The sequence below is a fragment of the Micromys minutus genome (genome assembly GCF_963924665.1).
Source record: "Micromys minutus genome assembly, chromosome: 17".
Classification (NCBI taxonomy): domain Eukaryota; kingdom Metazoa; phylum Chordata; class Mammalia; order Rodentia; family Muridae; genus Micromys; species Micromys minutus.
The window spans coordinates 33,941,617-33,961,626 of record NC_137952.1 but is presented as its reverse complement, the minus strand read 5'-3'; the positions used below and the strand labels follow the sequence as shown (position 1 = coordinate 33,961,626).

Genomic DNA, 20,010 nt, shown 5'->3' with positions numbered 1-20,010 from the left:
GACCCTTTATGCAACAAGACTGACCTGTCACGCACGATGCACCAGTGCAATAGTGACTATGACAGGGTGACCAATCACTCTCTAACTGGATATGTGGCCTGCTCCACAGGAGGGAGACCTGTCAAAGTCTGTTTGGGGGTCAAGGCCCTATGAGAGAACCTACTACTGCTATTTTGCTAAATAGACACATTGCCAAGTTGTCTTCTAAATATTTATGTCTATACCCATAAATCAGTGCTTTTCTCAACCTTAGTCGGAGAAACATCGGCCAGAAGTCATCTAAGAAAGACCATGGCAAACAAGCGAGTTTTCTGGAGATGGCCCACCGTTTTGCGTGGCCGCAATGATTGCACTCTGGGATGCAAGTTCCTCAGAGACTTCATCCCAGGATTGCTCCTTGCTGCTTATATGCCTTTCTGTCATGATTGCGTAACCTAATGATTCCTGGGCATCAGCACACCCTATTGGGCAAATTTCCTGCTGATCAACATGAGGATGAGCTTCCATGAATTAATGGTGTTCAGATAAACTAATGACTTTATACCATTCCTGATCTGAGTCAAATAATTTTAAAATGAAAGTTTAAGGAGACGGTTTTAGTTATTTTGCCAGAAAAATGTAATAAAGTTAGAATCAAGAACAGAATGTGCCCCCTCCTCATAGAATAGTAAGTAAAGGCTGAAAAATAAGGAATACAATGAGGTTTTATAAATTGTACTAAGGAGAGCATGAGGCTTGGGACAGATTTGTGATCAAAGAAAAACATTCATTCCAGGTAAGGTCCAAGGATGAAGTCACAGGTGTGCACTATGATAAGGCAAGGACACGTGAAACTGCTGCTTTGAACATATAATGAACTTATAGAATGAAACACTGTTTTGAACTTACTACTGACACCCTTCCATAACTCCCCTTTTGTGTAACATTTTATCTAGGAGGTAATTTTATAAAGAATTTGTCTAACAAGGTATAAATTGCCAGAGAGAAGAAGTAAAGTGTGGCTTTTGGGACTCTACTTCATTCACCAAATGTATGTGCATATATATGTATATAGGTATATGTGTATGTAAATAACTATTCAAGTGCACTTGTGAAACTGATGAAACAGGTGGTTGGGTCCAGGGTCTTATTAAATTGTGTGTGAGTATGCTCACACATGTGAGTGCGCACCTGAATTTCTTCTCTTCTTCCTTTTCTTATTTTCTCTGGCTCTCAAACTCCAAGCCTCTCACTTAGCCAGAGGAAAGTGCCCAGGCTACTAGACGTTTTTCTTAATCCCCTGCTGCTATCAGCAGGAGTTAAATTGCCAGAAGCCAGAGGCTTTTGGCCACAGACTAGCAAAGAGTTAAAGAGAGATATATTACCAGAAGTAAACAACTTCTGCCCTGCAACTGCAGACATCACCCTCCTCCCTTCCTTAGAGAACTGGGTACAGAGCTAGAACCTCGGCAAATGTCTTTCTGCAGTGGGGCAGTAGTTAATGCAGAGACTCATAACTGGTCGCTGTGGGGAGAAAAGTAACTGATGAGTGCTCAGCCTTAAACAGGACTAACACCTTTCCCTCAAAGCTCAGGGGACTTCCTGGTAAAGGGGAAAATCATGTAAGGGCTGGAGGAAGGGGAGCCACGAGAGACTGTCTTATGGACACGGCATGGTCATTGCCTATGAACTCACTGAAGCTTCGGTTACCAACACAAAACCTGAACAAAATGAAGTCAGTTAACATTCCAGCATGAATAGCAGGAAGACTCAAAAGCTTCTAGTCCTCGTTGAGAAATTACTGGCTGTTGATGACTGTTAGAGAAATGAGTGTCATCTTTCTCTGGTTGCTCATGTTTGGTAGATGGGTCAACACCCTTGCATATGTGAGCAACACTAACTGGACTCAGTGGGTTGTTGTTATTATCAGACAGAAGGAAAAAAGGCATGAAGGTGAAGAGGATGTGTTGGGAAGGGTCTAAGGCATCAGATGTGGATATGATCAAGTTCACCGTACAGATGTATAAAATCGTAAAAAAGTAAATGAAATAGACAAACGAATCTGCTTTGAAATATATAGTATAGACATCTAATCTGTGTCAAATCATCTACTTACTTAGAGTGTTGAAGTTTATCTTCTATCAGTGGAAGAACAGCTGGAATCATCTCCCGAGGGAAAATCTGGCTGACGACAGTGAGCGCCATGCACACTTCTACCAGGTTAGTGCTCTGCAGGTCCTGCCGGGAGCGAGCAGAGAAGACAGTCTGCACAGAGTCAGTAACTTCCCCATACGTTCACACCCGCCTCCGATACAAAATATCCCCGCGGGTTTCATCTGCTTTGAGGCAAAGGCAACTGACCAGCTACAGGACAAGAGAGTCTCCTTTTTTTACAGCTCTTAAACTTTTGAAAACTAATGAAACAACTTTATGAAATTTTCTAGTTAATATAAGTAAAGCTTTAGAATTTATACAATGCTCATACATACTTATATATGCATATGATCTATAAAGTGATCTACTATAACTCCTATATATATATATACATATATATATATTTTTAAATTTATCATTATATCTAAGTACACTGTAGCTGTTGTCAGACACACCAGAAGAGGGCACCAGGTCTCATTGCAGATGGTTATGAGCCACCATGCGGTTGCTGGGATTTGAACTCAGGACCTCTGGAAGAGCAGTCAGTGCTCCTAACCACTGAGCCATCTCTCAAGCCCCTTAAATATATTTCTAAAACAAAGGCTGGTAAGATGGTTCAGCAAGTTAAAAAAAAAAAAAAAAGTTTGCCAAGCAAGCCCCTCCAGAGCCCACAGAAAAAGCCAGACATGTGGCAAGCATCTTTAGTACCAGTACTGTGGTAAAATGGGACACTGAAATGGAAGTGCCCAAAAGCTCATAGGCCAGCGAGCCTGGGGTCTGCAGCATGACAAGTCAAGAGACTCTGCCTCAGCAACGCAGGAGAGCCAGCTCTCAAAGGCTGTCCTTTGAGCTCCAGGTGCATGCCATGTACACATGAAACAAGTGGTTGGGTCCGGCCAGGGGCTGGGGAGAGATTTGGGGGAGTGTTTGCTGTACAAGCATGAGGACTTAGGACTGCTCTCCAGCACCCAGGTAAAAGCCAGGCACATTTGTCTGTTACCCCATAATCCCTGGAGTTCGCTGGCTAGCCAGCCTAGCTAAATCAATGAACTCCGTATTCAGTGAAAGATCTTATCTCAATAAGGGAGCCACTATGATCTCCACATGCATACACATTCATGTATAAACACACATTTTATATATGTATATATTTTACATATACGTTTATGCATATAGTAGGACGTAAAATTCAGAAAAAATTACACACACATTATCACATATCAAAAGTCTGATAGAGGCTGGAGAGATGGCTCAGTGGTTAAAAGCACTAACTGCTCTTCCAGAGGTTCTGAGTTCAAATCCCAGCAACCACATGGTGGCTCACAACCATCTAATGTGATCTGGTGCCCTCTTCTGGTGTATCTGAGGACAGCTGCAGTGTACTTACATATAATAAATAAATAGATCTTTAAAAAGGAAAGCCACCTTTAGTTAACACTGTCCACCCCCGTCTAATCTTGTCTACTGCCTCTCACTTCCATTTATTTTTCCCTCCCTTATTTTTTCTATAACCCCAATACTGATTGATAACCATACAGCTTTTATTTTCTATTCACAGTTACAGTAACTACTACAGTAATCTACGTAGGACTCTGTGATTTTTGACTACTGTGTACTCATGGTACTATCCACTGTTTTAAAAGCAGACACAGATAATGACTGTTTTTGCACATGAACTTCTTCAAGGTGAGAGCTGAGAACTGACTAGCACAGAGGAAAACGGACACTTCAGCCTTTCTATGCTGTCTAGTCTCTACTGAGAACTGACTAGCGCAGAGGAATACGGACACTTGTACCCTTCCATGCTGTCTAGTCTCTACTGAGAACTGACTAGCGCAGAGGAAAACGGACACTTGAGCCCTTCCATGCTGTCTAGTCTCTCCTGAACACTGCAAGCATTTCAGTTTAAATAGGGAGATTTAAAATCAGAAATCCCATCACTGATCTGACTCTGCAAAACTCCAGAAACATGAGGAGCCGAGGTAACAAAACTCCAAAAGCTGCAAAGCCCACATTTAGTGTCCTGGAAATGGGGTGGATTAGATGAAACAACAAGCAAAGAATTCAAAAGGATTTTTAAAACCTTGAAGAGGACAAATGTAAACTGTGATTGAATCTCAAGAGAACCCAGGGTACAAAAGTGGAATTCTGAAAACACACTAACCTGAAATACTGCAAATGCAGAATGTAGTAAGTCAAATAAAAGGTTTCATGGTAAGTTTCACTGAATGAAAGGATACAGGATGAAAAGAATGCCAGGGCCTGAAGACTGACAGGGTAGAGGTAGAGGAACTTAAACATTCAGATTACAACAAATATAAAATGACAAGTACAAACAGAACATTATCTATTGATTACTATGTAATGATAAAATCTATAAATTATAGGCATTAAAAGGAGAATTTCATGGCAAAGGTATAGAAACATAGTCAATACAATTGAAGCAGAAAATTTCCCAAATCTAAGGAAAAAGATTGCCCGTCCAAGTATAGGAGGCATTTAGGATACCAAATGAATTAGACCACAAAAAATCCTGATTTCATCTGACACCTCAAACACCAAGTATGCAGGTGTACTGAATGCTCTACGAACACGGTGGTGGTTTGGATGAGAATGGTCCCCACAGGCTCAGATATTTGATTGGTTAGTCCCCACTTGGTGAAACTGTTGGGGAAGGATTAGGAGGTGTGGCCTTGTTGGAAGAGGAGTGTCACTGGGGGGTGTGCAGTGAGTCTTCAAAAGCCCATCCCATTCCCAGTGCACTTTCTGCCTCCTAGTAGTGGGTGAAGATGTGAGCCCTCAGCTGTTCCTACCTCCATGCCTTTGCTCTGTTATCACAGACTCTAATCCTCTAAACTATAAACCCAGTTAAATGCTTTCTTCACAAGTTGTCTGGGTCATGTTTTATCACAGCAATAGAAAAGTAACAAATTCCAAGCCATAGGTCAGGCTGGGCTCATTAAGATAACAATAGATTTTTAACAAACACTTTTAAAGTCAGTAGCACTTGGAGTCGTATTTCAAACTCTGAAAGCCAAGTGCCAGGCAGCCACATGCAGCAAGGCTATCTGTAAACCGAAGGATTAAAATCCAAAGCAACAGAAGCAGGCTAATGGTGACCACAAATAACTGGCAAACGTGAAAATGAATGACAGCAGAATGCCAGGCCATAGCTGGAACACCTTCATCGCCCTCCAAGGCTCGGGGAACATCATGAGGAAGAGGCAGAAAGAATGTAAGAGCCAAGGAGAAGTTGGGAAGGAGTCTGGAATGTTAACCTTCAGCCATGAGGTCATGTGCTCCTGAACTCATAGCTGTAACTTCCGCACAGAATCTACACAAGATTGGAGCATCAACAGCCTGTCCTGAAAGAGAAAAGATCCCATGGGACTGCAGCCCTCCCTGAGGATGTACATGGAGTTGTCTGAGAGAGGCAGTGAAGCCATCAGTAAGCTGCCCCTGCTCCCGTCAATATCCTTTACCTACTCTCCTGTAAACAGCACTAGTGAAACCCATTAGGTTCTACAAGAAAAAGGACATAAACATAGCAGGGGAAAGCTGGGAGACCAGGAGGCCTACAGGAGGGGCAGGAGGGAGTCAGAGTGAGCATGGCCAAACTGCATTGTATACAGGAATAAAGATGCCCCAATGAAACCCACCTTATCTACAAATGACACACATTTTAAAAAGCTTTTTGAAAAGGCTGAAGAAATTAAAAACCACTAAATCGGTTCTACAGAAGATACCTGAAGAAATCCTTCAGACTGAAAAACGAATCTTCAAAAATGATCATGAAGACCAGGAAAATAAACCACACACACACACACACACACACACACACACACACACACACACACACCAAAGATCAAGAAAACACCCAACACTACAAAAGCAAGAGAATGGCAGGAATTAATATACACCTTACAATAATAGCTCTGCACTACCAATTGCCTCAACTCACCCATCCTAAGACTCAGAATAACACAGTGTAGAAAAGGCCAGCATGGGTCTCTCTGTGTCCTCTACAGCCTGCATCTCACATTCAAAGACAGACTCAGCCTTAGGGAGACAGGAAGGGAAGGGTAGCCAAGGAAATGGAATTAGGAGCAAACATCCTCCTAACCAACAAATAGACTTAAACCAAAATCGGTCATTAGAGTTGAAGAAGGAATGACCTTGTTCAGCTTGTACAGGAAAGTGCTTCACAGGCCTGACTACTTCACTGAATCCTTGGAATCCACAGTGGAAGGAAGAACCAACTCCTCAACGCTGCCCTCCAACCTTCACACAGCACATAATAAATTCAATATACAATTTTTAACCAGAGATGATGAAAATAAACAATGTAAAGATATACCTTAGAGTACACAAGAATAGCCAAATCTAAAACCAGTAGGTTAAAAAATAATCAGAACACAAATTAATAAAAACAAAAATGAAAAACCCTCTGGTTCTTTGAAAGGGTAAATGAGATCAACCCTTAGGCACAACCAAAGAGAAGAGGGACCCAAATTAATAAAATTAGAGGCGAAAAGGGAAACATTCCAACAGACACCAACAAAATTCAGAAAATCATTACAATGTTTTAAAACTTGTATTACACTAAACTGGAAAATCTAAAATAAATTTCTAGATCCATATGGTCTATAAAAAAAAAACAAATCAAAATGAGATGGTTTAAATATATCTACAATAAGCAACAGGACTGAAGCAGTAATAAATAAAATCTTCCGATTAAAAAAATCCAGATCTGAAGGATTCATAGAGTAGATAAGTTCTACTAGAACTTTAACTAAGTAGGACCAAACTTTCTCAAATTAGTCCACAGATGAAAAAAGGAACATGCTACCAGCACTCTTTCCAAAACCTAACCGGGACACAAAAAGAAATTAAAGACTAATTCCTCTGACAAACATAGATGTCAAAATTCTCAATAAAACACTCCAGAGAGAGAAGCAAGCAAAACTCTGTGACCAGGCCAGTCAAGGGAGCATGGGAAGACCTGTCTAAAAACAAACAAACAAGCAAAACTTACACACCAAACTAAAAAACAAATCAAAAGATCATGCACCATAATCAAGTCAGTTTCATTCCAGGGGTGCAGAATGATCAACATATGCAAATTAAGACTTAACCCATCACAGAGAAGGAAGACATAGATAACAGTCTCAAGACACTGTTAACAGAAGGAACATAATAAAAGACTATATATGGCAATATTATATACTAAACATGAAAAACCTCAAAACAATAAAACAAAAATAAAAACATAAAGGAAGACCCAAGTACCCTTATTTACAGATATGGTTCTATTCATAATTGAACGTGAAAACTCTTAAGATTGATAAACATGTTTATGCTCGGCATACAATATGTACTTGTATGAAAATGTCCTGAGCCCGGCAGCGCAAGCCCGTATTCCTAGCCCTACAGGCAGGAGAATCAGGAGTTCAGTGCTGTCTTTGACTGCATAATGAGTTTGAGGTTAGTCTGAGATACATAAGATCCTGTTTCAGAAAGTTAAAGGGGAGAGAATAGAAAAGGTCCTTAACCCTCTCCCCCCACACATAGGAGTTAAGAAAAATAAAAGAGAGTTGAGGATGCAGTTGTCTAACACACATGAAGTCCAAATTTAGTCTTCACGATGTCATAACCCAACTGTAACAGTGCACACTGCAATCTCATCACTCAGGAGGGGTGGATCAGAAGCTCAAGGACAACCTTTGTTTATAGGAGATTTTGTCTCAAAAAATAAAGCCAAGCCTGTAGGTCATACCTTTAATACCAGCCCTCAGTAGGAAGATCTCTAAGTCAGCCTGGTTGGTCTACATACAAGCTCCAAACCAGCTAGAGTCTTCCAAAAACAAAAAACAAAAAACGCTTCTTGAGGTTAAAGTGATTGCTCAGTGGTTAGAGCAACTGTAGCTCCTGCAAAGGACTAAAGTTTGAGTCCCAGTACCTATGCAAGGCAGCCCACAATTGCAGCAACTCCAGCGCCAAGGGATCTGATATCATCTTCTGACCCCCATAGGTTCTCAGACTCACACATTTCTATTACTAAAAAAAAAAAAAAAAAATAAGCCTTTAAAAATAACAATATCTTTTTAAGGTGATTTTGTAGGTAAACCTATAGTTTTAAAACTGTTTAAGTAACTGACTGAAGAGAAATGTCATGTGATAGCAGAAACACGGGTTCATGTTAAGCAGCACACAGTATGGTACAGTACCTTCACCACTGTGTTCACAAGGAGAAGCAAAAGTTCATGACTTTCATGTAGAAATAAAGAAACAGCCAAATAACCTATTAAAAAATGAAGAGAAAGTTTTCATTACTACATAATTTCCCCAAAATTCCTTCCTAATAAATTAAAGTCATATTTCAAGTTTAAAGTGTGAAACATCAGTTACAGGTAACATTAAAGACAAAGTGTAAAATACAAGGTTAACAAACTTTACTGAAGATCTCAGGTATCCTTCATCCTGCATATTCAGTACGACAGATTCTACAAGATATTTCAATTAAACCCCTGTGGATGACAGAGTTCTAGTACAATTCTGCATTATCAATCAAAATAATCTCTATCTTAGAACCGACATACAATCATCAAAGCCCTTAGTTATCACATCAGCATCGAATCACTGATGAGCGTGCGGTCACTTTCTCATACGAGCTTCTAAACTAGCCTGACAGTCATGCTACTCACAGCTTGTTGTTTCTCCACTGAGACAACGTTGAGGAAGTAACATGAGAGAGACGTCTACCGCAGTAAGTGCATCCACCGGCTTAACCAAGCATTTCTACTTCAAACGTCATGCTTTAGAACTGTGGAGTGTATGTACTGTCATCATGACAAATGCCACAAACATGGAATCCACTGCTCTATGGCATTTCTGGCCACTTCTCACATTGCCAATAATACCCATTAGTTACTATGTGTCGATAACTCTATAACCCTTGCCTCACTGAATTCTCCAGACAACCCCATGATGTCAGCATGGCTACCATGCCAGTACAGTGCTGAGGTCAAGAGAGAGGTTAACACCCAAAGCCTATGGCTATTACATGGTGGACCAGGACTCAAACCCAGAGTCAGTCCCTGTGAACTGTCTAATCTGGGCCTGGCCACCCAGTTCTCACCTCATTTTGCCTTCTCACCCTTTTTAGCCCCTTCAGCACAGATACAAATGTTAATTATCCTTACCATGACTCAGGAACCACGCATCGTGTCTAGTGCACATCATGGGAAACCAGTTAGAAGCTTCTAGTCTCACAGCCACAGGGAGCAGCATAACTGATTACAATTTTTTCAATGACAGAGGAACAAAGCTGTTACTCCCACGAGGGTGGAGAAAGCTGAGGAGGCCAGGGAGCACTTACAGCAGAGCTAAGTCTTCTCACCGAGGCCTCACCTGTTCAGCTAAGGTATCACCCACACTCAACTCACCAATACCAAAGTCAATAAACAGGTTCAAAGGTTAAAGAAACCTTAATTCTGTTACAATAAACACTTGTTTTGACAGAGAATAAAGAAAAAAACACTCTAATTAACAAACAGATGTAACATAGAACAATCAAGTATGACTGCAGAGAATACCTGATATGTCTAAGAATGAGGTACTGGGCTAGGGATGCGGTTGAGTTGGCAGAGTGCTTGCCTAGCATACACAAAGTCCTCACATACATGCAAACAAAACTCACACATGGTCCTGAGTTCAACTCCCACAACCACATGGTGGCTCACAACCATCTGTAATGAGATCTGATGCCCTCTTATAGCCTGTAGGCATATATGCAGGCAGAACAGTGTATACATAATAGATAAGGCTTTAAAAAAAAACACATAACATAAAATTTTAAAAAAGAAAGTTACTTAAAGCTGGGGGCAAAGCATCTAATAAAGCAATCTAAAGCTGGGTGTGTGGGTGCACACCTTTAATCCCAACACTCAGGAGGCAGAGGCAGGTGGATAGCTATGAATAGTTCAAGGACAGCCTGGTCTATACAGCAAGTTCCAGACCAGTCAGGTCTACAAAGTGAGACTATGTCTCACAAAACACACAAACAAAAAAGCAAAGGAAGGAAAAAGAGTTTGTTTGGGCTTATGGTAGAGAAGACATGGTGGGGGTAGCTGATCATAGTTATCCTTAGGCAAGAAGCAGAGATCAATAAACAATACAAAAATATAACTGAAATAAAAAATAGAATTATGTTAAGTCTAAAAATCAAACTGTAGCAACAGCTATTCTAAGTAATCACACCACCAATCCTGGCTAGTCTTTCTGTCAACTTTCTGTCAAATCTAGAGTCTGGAAAAAGAACACCAATTGAGAGAAAACCTCCACCAGATGGGTCTCTAAGCAAGCTGTTGGTGAATTTTCTTAATTAATAGTTGACGTGGAAGCACACAGCCTACTGGGGCAGTGGCACCCTTGGGCAGGTGGTACTGAGTGCAGTAAGAAAGCAGAGTGAGCAAGCCAGTAAACAGTAGACTGTAGCCTGGGAGTTATAAGCTAAAACAGACCCTTTTCTTCCAACTTGCTTTTGATTAGTATGATGGCTAATCTTTGTGGTCAACCTGACTGTACCTGTAATCAACTAAAACCCAAGTAGCTGGCCACACTGTGAAGGATTTTCTTGACTGGAGCACAGGAGATGAGAAGACCACCCTGAAGCTGGCCACACCTCCCAGTAGCAGCCTATACAAAAGGAGACTGAAGAAGGAAGTTTTGGCTTTTGCCAGCCTGTCCTCACTATCTCTGGCAGGCTCATCAATCCTGTTGCTAAGCATTACTTGGATGGTATTAGAACCTATTTCTTTGGGATTCCAACACAGACATTCCAGCCTTGTGAGTTGAACAATTACCAGAATCTTGGCCTTTCTGGCAGGAGGCAGGAGGCTGCCATTATTAAACTAGCTGGACTATAGCCTGAAAGCCACTCTAACAAATCCCACCTATATATTCATCCTACCAATTCTGTTCTTCTAGAGAACCCAACTAACTGTCAGTGATTTACTACAGCATAAGAAGCAAATTAAGGCACCACAATTACCTAGTATATCCTTCCTTCCTTCCTTCCTTTCCTTTCCGTGTTTTTGAGATAGGGTTTCTCTGTGTAACACAGCCCTGGCTGTTCTGGAATCACTCTGTAGAGCAGGCTGGCCTCAAACCCACAGAGATCTGCCTGCCTCTGCCTCCTGGGATTAAAGACCTGTGCACCATCACAGCCAGACCCAGTATTTTCAATTATCTATGTTCAATTATCTCCTGCCAATGCCAACACAATACAGAAGTCAGTCAAGTAGCAAAAGACAGCAGGCTGAAGTCCTATGTTTATGCCAAAGGAAGCAAAAATAAAAAAGATTATATATATATATATATTTATATATATACACATATGTATGTATATATACACACACACACACACACGTGAGAACATATATGTGTGTATATATAGTGCTGGACCAAAGCCAAGTCTAGCCATCAATATTTAAAGAAGTTCTATAGAACTCTATCTATATCTGAGATATATATATATATATATATATATATATATATATATATATATCCCCCACACACACAGACACAGAGATTAGGGAAACTGAGATTTCCCACTTAGGCTTGACCATATACAAATAACACATGGCCATGGTCATACAAGTAATTTTAACATAATAACTACAAACTTCTATGTTTGTTTCTATTCTCTCCCCTACAATTGCGCAGAGTCTCAAACTGGAGCAACGTAAGTTATCCACGGGTATATGTGACTATAGTGTATGGCATTCAATAGGCAACCACCTGGATCTGTTTTCTGGGTCCTTAACAAATTAGCTGAGATGAATAAGTGCTTCACAGCTGTGAAGAGGGCCAACTCTGACCTCCGCAAGTGTACTGCAGCATGTGCACACTCAGACACAATAAAGACACTAAAACTGTTTTAAAAGGGGTATCACTATTTTCTCAACTAAAAAGGTAATAATATACAAAGGGAATAAAGAAAAATACCTCAATGTTGAAAAAATTATTAGGAAGGAAAGAGACAGCGAAGGTAGAGAAATGAAAAAGTAAAGGAAAAGAAAGACACAGAAGAAAGGAAAGAAACATCAGACTTTCGCTTGAATCTGGACTCTAATGTCATTTCCTCCCTGGACTGAATTCTAGACATTTCAAACACATTCATCTCTAATACACCTTCCTATACAAGTAAAAAAAGATGAAGTTGCTTTTCACTTCTCCTATAATGTTTTTCAGACAGGCATGTTGGCGCATGCCTTTAATCCCAGAACTTCGGAAGCAGATGCAGATGGATTTCTGTGAGCTCAAGGCCTGTCCCAAAAAGAAAACAAACAACAACCTCAACAACCTTAAGAAACCAAACCAAGCAAAACAAGAAAAACGCTCCGAATATGACCATGTGGATGCTAAATGACACTCATCACACGAAACTCTCAGCAGGGGGAGCACCAGAAGGCACGGAAGCCTAGGTTCACACAGGCCAGGGTGGTGGTGTGATCCCAGCATCTGGGAAGTGAAAACAGGAAGATGATCCCAGGCTATGCAATAAATCTGAGGCCAGTCTGGACTGCATGAGACTATCTCCACGAAGAAAACAACAACAAGAACAAACGAAAAGGATCCTCCTGCCGAAGGGAATTCTAGGGAGCAGTTTGACAGCTAAGCACAGTGTCGGAGGGACTGAATTCTAGACATTTCAAACGCACTCATCTCTAATACACCTTCCTGTACAAGTGAAAAAAGATGAAGTTGCTTTTCACTTCTCCTATCATGTTTTTCCTATAATGTATAGGTTTTGTGTTTCCAAAGTGCTGGCTTTGGAAACTTGGGCTGGAGTGTAGCTCAGTGGTAGAGAAGCTGCCTTAGCATGTCAGGGTCTACATTTAGTCCAATATAAAAGAAAAGTACATACGCAAAGCTCTAGGAACATAATATCTACCAGATATCATATTATATAGTGGTTAAAACCTTAAAAACAACAGTCAGGACAGAAGTCTTAAACATACGTACCCACTCTTTTTTCTAAGAGGTTTCCTTGTTGGGCCAACTTGATTGCATGTATATAACCAAAAGAAGCATCATATCCAAGCATCTCACAGTATATAAGTCTCACCATGCATTCCTTCATCATTTTCTGAAAAGTAAAACACCAATCACCGTGTAAACAAATGGAATGCTTTCCTTTTTCCATGTCACACTCAGTTAGCAAGGGAGCCATCTACCCTAGTTATGAAGAAGCAATTGCCTGATATCAGAATATAGAAATAAAAGCTGCTTCTAACAATTACCAACACCAGTCACATCAAAAAATGAGTTCAGATATTTTACTGATACCGACGGTATAAACTACCTAATGCTACTTTTCATTCCATGTGCACAGGTAAGTTTGATTAGAGGTGGTGCTCAGACAAAATGTCATCCATGATGGCTTTTAAAATCAACCTGAATGTGTTCCATCAGATGCAAACATCGAGAGAAATTGCCACAGGTTGGTAATATATTTGTATCTGCAAGCCAGCTGGTTTCCTGTCTTTCCAGCATCCAGGACCTGGGGCAGGAGGCTGACTCAGAGGACTGTGTGAGCCTAGGAGTTGGAGACTATTATTCTAAAGAGCACATCTCAAGAAACAAGAGCTTTAAAAAAAACCTAAATATAAGCTTTTTCTTCAGCATTATTATATTACAAATATGTAATTGTCTGCTACATAAGTACTCTTTTCCTCTTCTTAAATAACCCACAATATTGTAAACTGAGAGGCAGAATTTCAAGAACACAGTAGCCATTACAAACTAAAACTCTTTGAGAGATTCTATGAATGTTTTATCAGAATGACATTTGCATTATCAATATTTATAGCAAAATTTTATTAGTAATAAAAACATAATGTTTCAAAACAGAAAAGTTTAGACTATTTAATATCTAAAATTAAAATATGGCAGTGATACTGCATGCCCTGTTCTGGGTTCAATCCCAGGATCATAGAAAAAAATATATATATAATTCAGTGTTCTATAAACAACTATCTGTAATCTCAGCATCAGATGTAGAGTCAAGAGGGTTAGCACAGGTCATCCTCAGTTACACAGTGGTAAGTTCCAGGCCAGCCTAGTAGTTATCAGGTATGTCTCAAAAATATATTAAAAATATAGCTGGGCATGGTGGTACATGCATTTAACCCCAGCCCTTGGTTGGCAGAGGCAGGAGGGCTCCTATGAGCTAGAGGCCAGCTTAGGTATACAGTCACCAACCCTCCTCCCCCCCCCTCTGTGTCTCTGTATGTGTGTGTGTGAGTATGTGTGTGTTTATTAAAGTTAACTGTAATTAGATTATCAGATAACCAAAGGCTTAGGGAACTTTAAACCATCTTAACAAAATGGAGTATGGTAGTGTATACCTGTAATCTTAGTACTTGGGATAGCAAAGCAGGAGGATCCAAAGCTATATAAGTTGGAGGCTAGCCTGGGCTATATGAGATCTTGTCACAAAAACAAAACAAAACTTTAAAGCAAGACAGAATTATTTAGTGTGTGTGTGTGTGTGTGTGTGTGTGTGTGTGTGTGTGTGTGTGAATCTTAAAAAAATATTAGGGAAATATAGTTTAGTTCAAATCATTTATGTTTAAAGCAAAAAAAGATAATTTATTAACATATTAATTAGGACTACTAAGTTTGTTTTTAACATTTGTTAGTGTATCTATTGTTTTTAATTAAACCACAGTGGGAGTCCCTTTGTAAAGATTTTATATAAATTAGGAACAAAATTGTTGTTGATTCATGCCATTAAGTTTCAACCCTAGGTTTGTATTACGAGTTTTATTAGAGTTTTATCTAAGCAAAATTGTTATATACGTTACTATTCCTTCGTCTAAAGAAAGCACACTCCTGATGTGGGGCAGGCTTCCTTCCAGTTGTCCCGGCTCTGTGAGTCCTTAGAAACACAGACTATGAGGTATGCCAGGCCTGTCTGGATGGCTATAGTCATATAATCCTCCTACTAAACTCTGAGTATCCAACGATCAGTTTTATCCAACACCAAATTTATGCCTTATAGCAATAAAAATTGTATTCAATGATACTCATCATAGGAAATGAAAACCTAACATGGTAAAAAGAGAAAAAGTATTTCTGCTTAACATTTCTATTATCACAGAGCGTGCACAAAGACATACATATAACACACATATACACATACAAAGACACAAGATTAATGTCTTAAATTTTATTTCCATGAATATTATGACTACAAAAAATATTTACCTTCTCTTAGACTTTGCATATTCATGTTGATGACAATGTATTCATGCAAAATTATTACCCTGGAATTCACTAGGGGAGAAACATTCCCATAATGACTTACACATAAAAGGACTCAACTGGCTGAGTTCAGTGGTGCACACCTTTGATCCCAGCACATCAGAGGCAGAGGCAAGTGGATCCCTGTGACTTTAAAACCCACCTGATCTACATAACAAGTTCTAGGCCAGCCAGGGCTACACAAAACAAGACCCTGCCTCAAAAATAAATGAATAAGAATGGATATAATTTTTTAAAAAAGGAACCACCCACTAAACTGTTGATGAACAAATGTTAGTTGGAGTTGGTCAGCTAAAAGTGCCAAGTCAGCAAGATGGCTCAGTGAGTCAAAGGACACAGGACAAAGGAATCAGGCCACCAAGCCTGATGATATGACTCAATCCTACAGATACAGGTAGTGGAGAGAACCAACTCCTACGACTTGTCTTCTCCTTTCCACACACATGCTATGGCACCCACACAGCAGGCAGGCTTACACACATACAGGCACTAAAAGTTTTAAATAGAATAAATGCTAAGTAGCCTTTATTTAAACTGTGTGCATTTTGTGTTGAACTGACACAAAGTACCACATAAAGATACAGTTAGTACATGTCAATAAAAAACTACAACAGGGGCTGGGGAGATGGCTCAGAGGTTAAGAGCACTGACTGCTCTTCCAGAGGTCCTGAGTTCAAATCCCAGCAACCACATGGTGGCTCACAACCATCTGTAATGGGATCTGAAGCCCTTCTCTGGTATCTGAAGACATAAATCTTGAAAGAAAGAAAGAAAGAAAGAAAGAAAGAAAGAAAGAAAGAAAGAAAGGAAGGAAGGAAGGAAGGAAGGAAGGAAGGAAGGAAGGAAGGAAGAAATACAGACAGACTACATCTTAATCTGAAGACTTGCAAATCGCCTCACAGTGGCCAGCAGAGAGAAGCTGAGCGAATGCTGCTTGAAAAACCACTGTACGGAGCCAGGCTTCAAATGCAAGTGCGTCGGACTCTGCAGACCTACCAGTGTTGTAGTAGGAGCAGAAACAGTTGACTTCAGACTACTCAGTTCCTGCTGGATTAATTTCTCTTCTTCCTGAAAAAAAAAAGTAATTTCCAATTAAAATCATTCGTAAAGCTACATTCCCTGACCCACAGACCCCTCCCTGGGAAGAATAACTATTTCCAGGTTAAGCTCATGCTCCTCTTCATTTCATTTGGTTGGCAGAAAAGACTGGCAGACATTTGTTTTTTAGGCTTCAAAATGAGGGGCTGCTGGAGAGGTGGCTCAACGGTGAAGAGCACTGGCTCTTCCAAAGGACACTGGTTCAATTCCCAGCACAACAGGACAGCGCACAACTGTCTATAATTCCAGTTCCAGGGGATCGGACACCCTCCCAGAGTCACAGATGTAAGAAGAAAAATCAATGTACATAAAACATAAATTACTTTAAAAAAAAAAAAAAAAAAAACCTTCAAGCTGGGCCCAGCAGTGGTAGCCCCCACCTTTAATCCCAGCACTTGGAAAGTAGAAGCAGGTGGATCTCTGAGTTTCACACCAGACCAGCCAGGGCTGCATAGAAAAACCTGTCTCAAAGAAACATAAAAAGCAACCCCCACCCCAAGAAAAGGAAAAGCTTCAAAATCAGGATGGGTGAGATGATGCCTCAGTGGGTGGAGGGACACGCTGCCAAGCCTGATGACCCGAGTTCAATCCCTGGAACCCACGTGATCCCACCACACAACCCTCACTAGCAGTTCTCCATTAGCCACTTAACGTCGGGTGTTCGTATAAAGACGTGCACGTTTTAAAAATCCAAAACAGCTGGGCCTGGTGGTGTGCACCATTAGTCACAGCACACTGAAGGCAGGGGCAGCCGGCTCTATACAGGAAGCTCCAGGACAACCAGGCCTACATAAGATCTCATCTCAAAACAAACACAAAGATTCTAAATGGAAAAGAGAGTAGTAAAAAGCAGTGTGAATCTGGGGTGAGTGTAACGTCTTCCCTGAAGCAGAAAGTGTTCGTGGAATAAAATAAAAAGTCTTCATGGACACAGAAATAAGACAGTCCTTTTCCTAACCTCTATTCCTCCCCACCCCCATCTTCCCTCTCATTTTCTACTGCACACACCAGTGTGGTCAACTCTGATGCCTGCCTTGTACTGGACCACAGTGAGCACTTAGGGCCCGACTACACTGGCTAACACAATGCTATCACACACCCAGTCACTGATACTAGTGGCTATTTAAGAACTGCTTGTGAAAGCTACCGAGATGTTGTTGCAGGTGAGACTACACACTGTTCTTGCAGAAGACAGAATCTGGTTCCTGGCAGCCACTCTGGTAGCTCACAACTGCCTCAAAGTCCAACTCCAAGGGGTCACACACGCTCTTCTGGACTCTAAGGGCATCTGCATTCATGGACACCCCCCATCCCCCACACACAATTTAAAGCAAATTAAATCTAAAAACAAAACAAAACAAAAACTTAGAAGTAATGCCACACCTCCTGGCAGTCTGTGTCCTTTCAAACTAAGCCAAATATATATATACACTCTTTAAATTTTCTTTCAGGAGTTCAGGAGCAGGGGTAGATGTCTCAATGTGTAAAAGCGCTTGCTCCATAAACCTAGGGATTAGAAGCCATCATGTAAAAAGCCAGGTGTGGTGAGGTGTATCTGTGATCCTTGCATTCCTGTGGTGAGACAGGAGGCAGAGACAGAACACTCCAGAAGCTCCCTGGCCGGAGCACAGAAACAAACGTCAAGAGAGATCTTACCTCCAACGAGGTGGAAGGTAAGGACTAAGATCCAAAGCTGTCCTCTGAAGCCTATACATGTGCCAGGGATCCGTGCACGCGCGTGCGCGCGCGCGCGCACACACACACACACACACACACACACACACGCACAGTCATTCTCTCAGTCTATACATGTACACATAAAATACTTACTTGTCCTCTCCTCTCATACAAATTAGCAAAAGAAAAGCAGGAAGATATGTTAAGTACACGAATAAATTATGGGATGTCAGCAAGCCCTGTTCAATACAGCATTGCTACATACCAGCTTACAGTTAGAACACAAGCTCGTTTTAAACCTTTAAAGGATTCTTGTTTCTCTTTCTCCTCTCTGCTGGCATTTACATTACACTGTAGTTACTTAATAAAAAAAAAAAAAATGGATGATCAAGTTTTTGATAGAAGTGTTTTGCTAGTCTCGTTACCTAACGTATAGCTGTGCTTGATATATTTGCTGAAGAGAGTACGACACAATATTATACTCTCAAGACATACACTCCTTGAGTCAGTACCATCCACAATCCGTGGGAACCTAATAACTTCTACTGTAACTACTAGTTCTCAAGCGGGTCTTTGCCCAACTCGTTGGACTAGCCTAAACCTCAAGCTCTGCAAAGATTGACAGCTCTGTCAGGGGTGGGAGTGAGGGTTGTCTGTCGGAGTACGTGATGCTTCCAAATAGAAGGAACTAAATTAAAACTCAATAGGGGAGAGAAACTTCGTAGGAGTCTATAGCTCGGGCTTTAAAACGCACTGGCTATTTTCACTCGATTGACAGCTCGTGCAATTCTCAAAGCATCCCCCAGGAAATTTACACCGGCTTAACTAACACTGAGAAAACACACGGCGTGTCTTCGGACCTCCCTGTGGTCGGTGCAGGTAACAAACCCAAGCTCGGGGCGGACGCCGGGCTGCGTCCATCCAGCCGACCTAGGTCCCCGGCCCCGCCGCCCCACCCCATCCCTCCCTGCCGACACCTCCGCATACGTGCTTGGAGGAGAGCGCAGTGACGCCACGGATGAGGCCGCCCAGCCTGGAGAAGAAGGGTGCTCTGGAGGCCGCAGGCCCTCCCAGCTGGTTCTGCAGGAAGAGCCCCGGCAGTGCGGTCAGCGTCCTCTCCACCATGTCGCTCATCGCTGCCCTCCCTGCGAGGCTACTTCACGCCGAGCCTCCCGGCCTCCGTAGTCACTTCCGGCGTTTTGAATAAGAAATCTTTATTCGCGCCGGGGCCGTGCGAGCAGGATGAAGTTCCGGGAGAGACCGCCTGGGGGCGAACGAGTCTAGGAGGAGAGCGGAGTTCTCAGGAGATCCTTCTATTCGAGGTAAAATGTGTGTGCATGATTATTCTTGTATTTTCTAGAATCTCCCAAGTAGAAGGTTGGTGAATTCGTTCCATTCCCCGTCTCAGTCTCCAAGTGCTGGGATTACAGACCTGACCCACCATCTTCTTTACAGTGTTCTTAACACCTGTCCGAGCTCTTATCTCTGAACCTTTTGTCTGTAATAAGTGGATTTTCCCCCTTAAATCTTGAAGCTGTTCTTGTACCAATACCTCAACAAAAAAAAAAGTTTGCCTGACAGAGTAGTTATGAAAAGATAAGTTTTAATTTATTGAAAATTTCTCAATATTTAAATTATTTAAAACAAATTTTCTTTAGAATTTAATATTTTATGCCTAGGTAAATTTTACTTTTTTTTTTTAACTTTAGGTTCCTTCATTAGCCTAAATTAGAAAATTTATTTTCCAGCCATGTATAGTGCTTGCTGCCC

At 41.1% G+C, this 20,010-nt stretch overlaps 1 protein-coding gene across 1 annotated transcript in view; it reads right to left on the bottom strand.

Annotated features, from left to right (window-relative positions):
- The window catches only part of AP4E1 (adaptor related protein complex 4 subunit epsilon 1), a gene marked incomplete at its 5' end in the record, with an annotated part of 55,577 nt that extends 36,203 nt beyond the window's left edge, over nt 1-19,374 (bottom strand). Inside the window, 5 exons of the mRNA XM_080931138.1 lie at nt 2,096-2,217; nt 8,361-8,434; nt 13,162-13,285; nt 16,462-16,533; nt 19,228-19,374. Of these exons, the coding sequence (XP_080787264.1) occupies nt 2,096-2,217; nt 8,361-8,434; nt 13,162-13,285; nt 16,462-16,533; nt 19,228-19,374 (539 nt within the window). The remainder of the gene's footprint in view (nt 1-2,095; nt 2,218-8,360; nt 8,435-13,161; nt 13,286-16,461; nt 16,534-19,227) is intronic.
- Nucleotides 19,375-20,010: the final 636 nt, after the last annotated feature.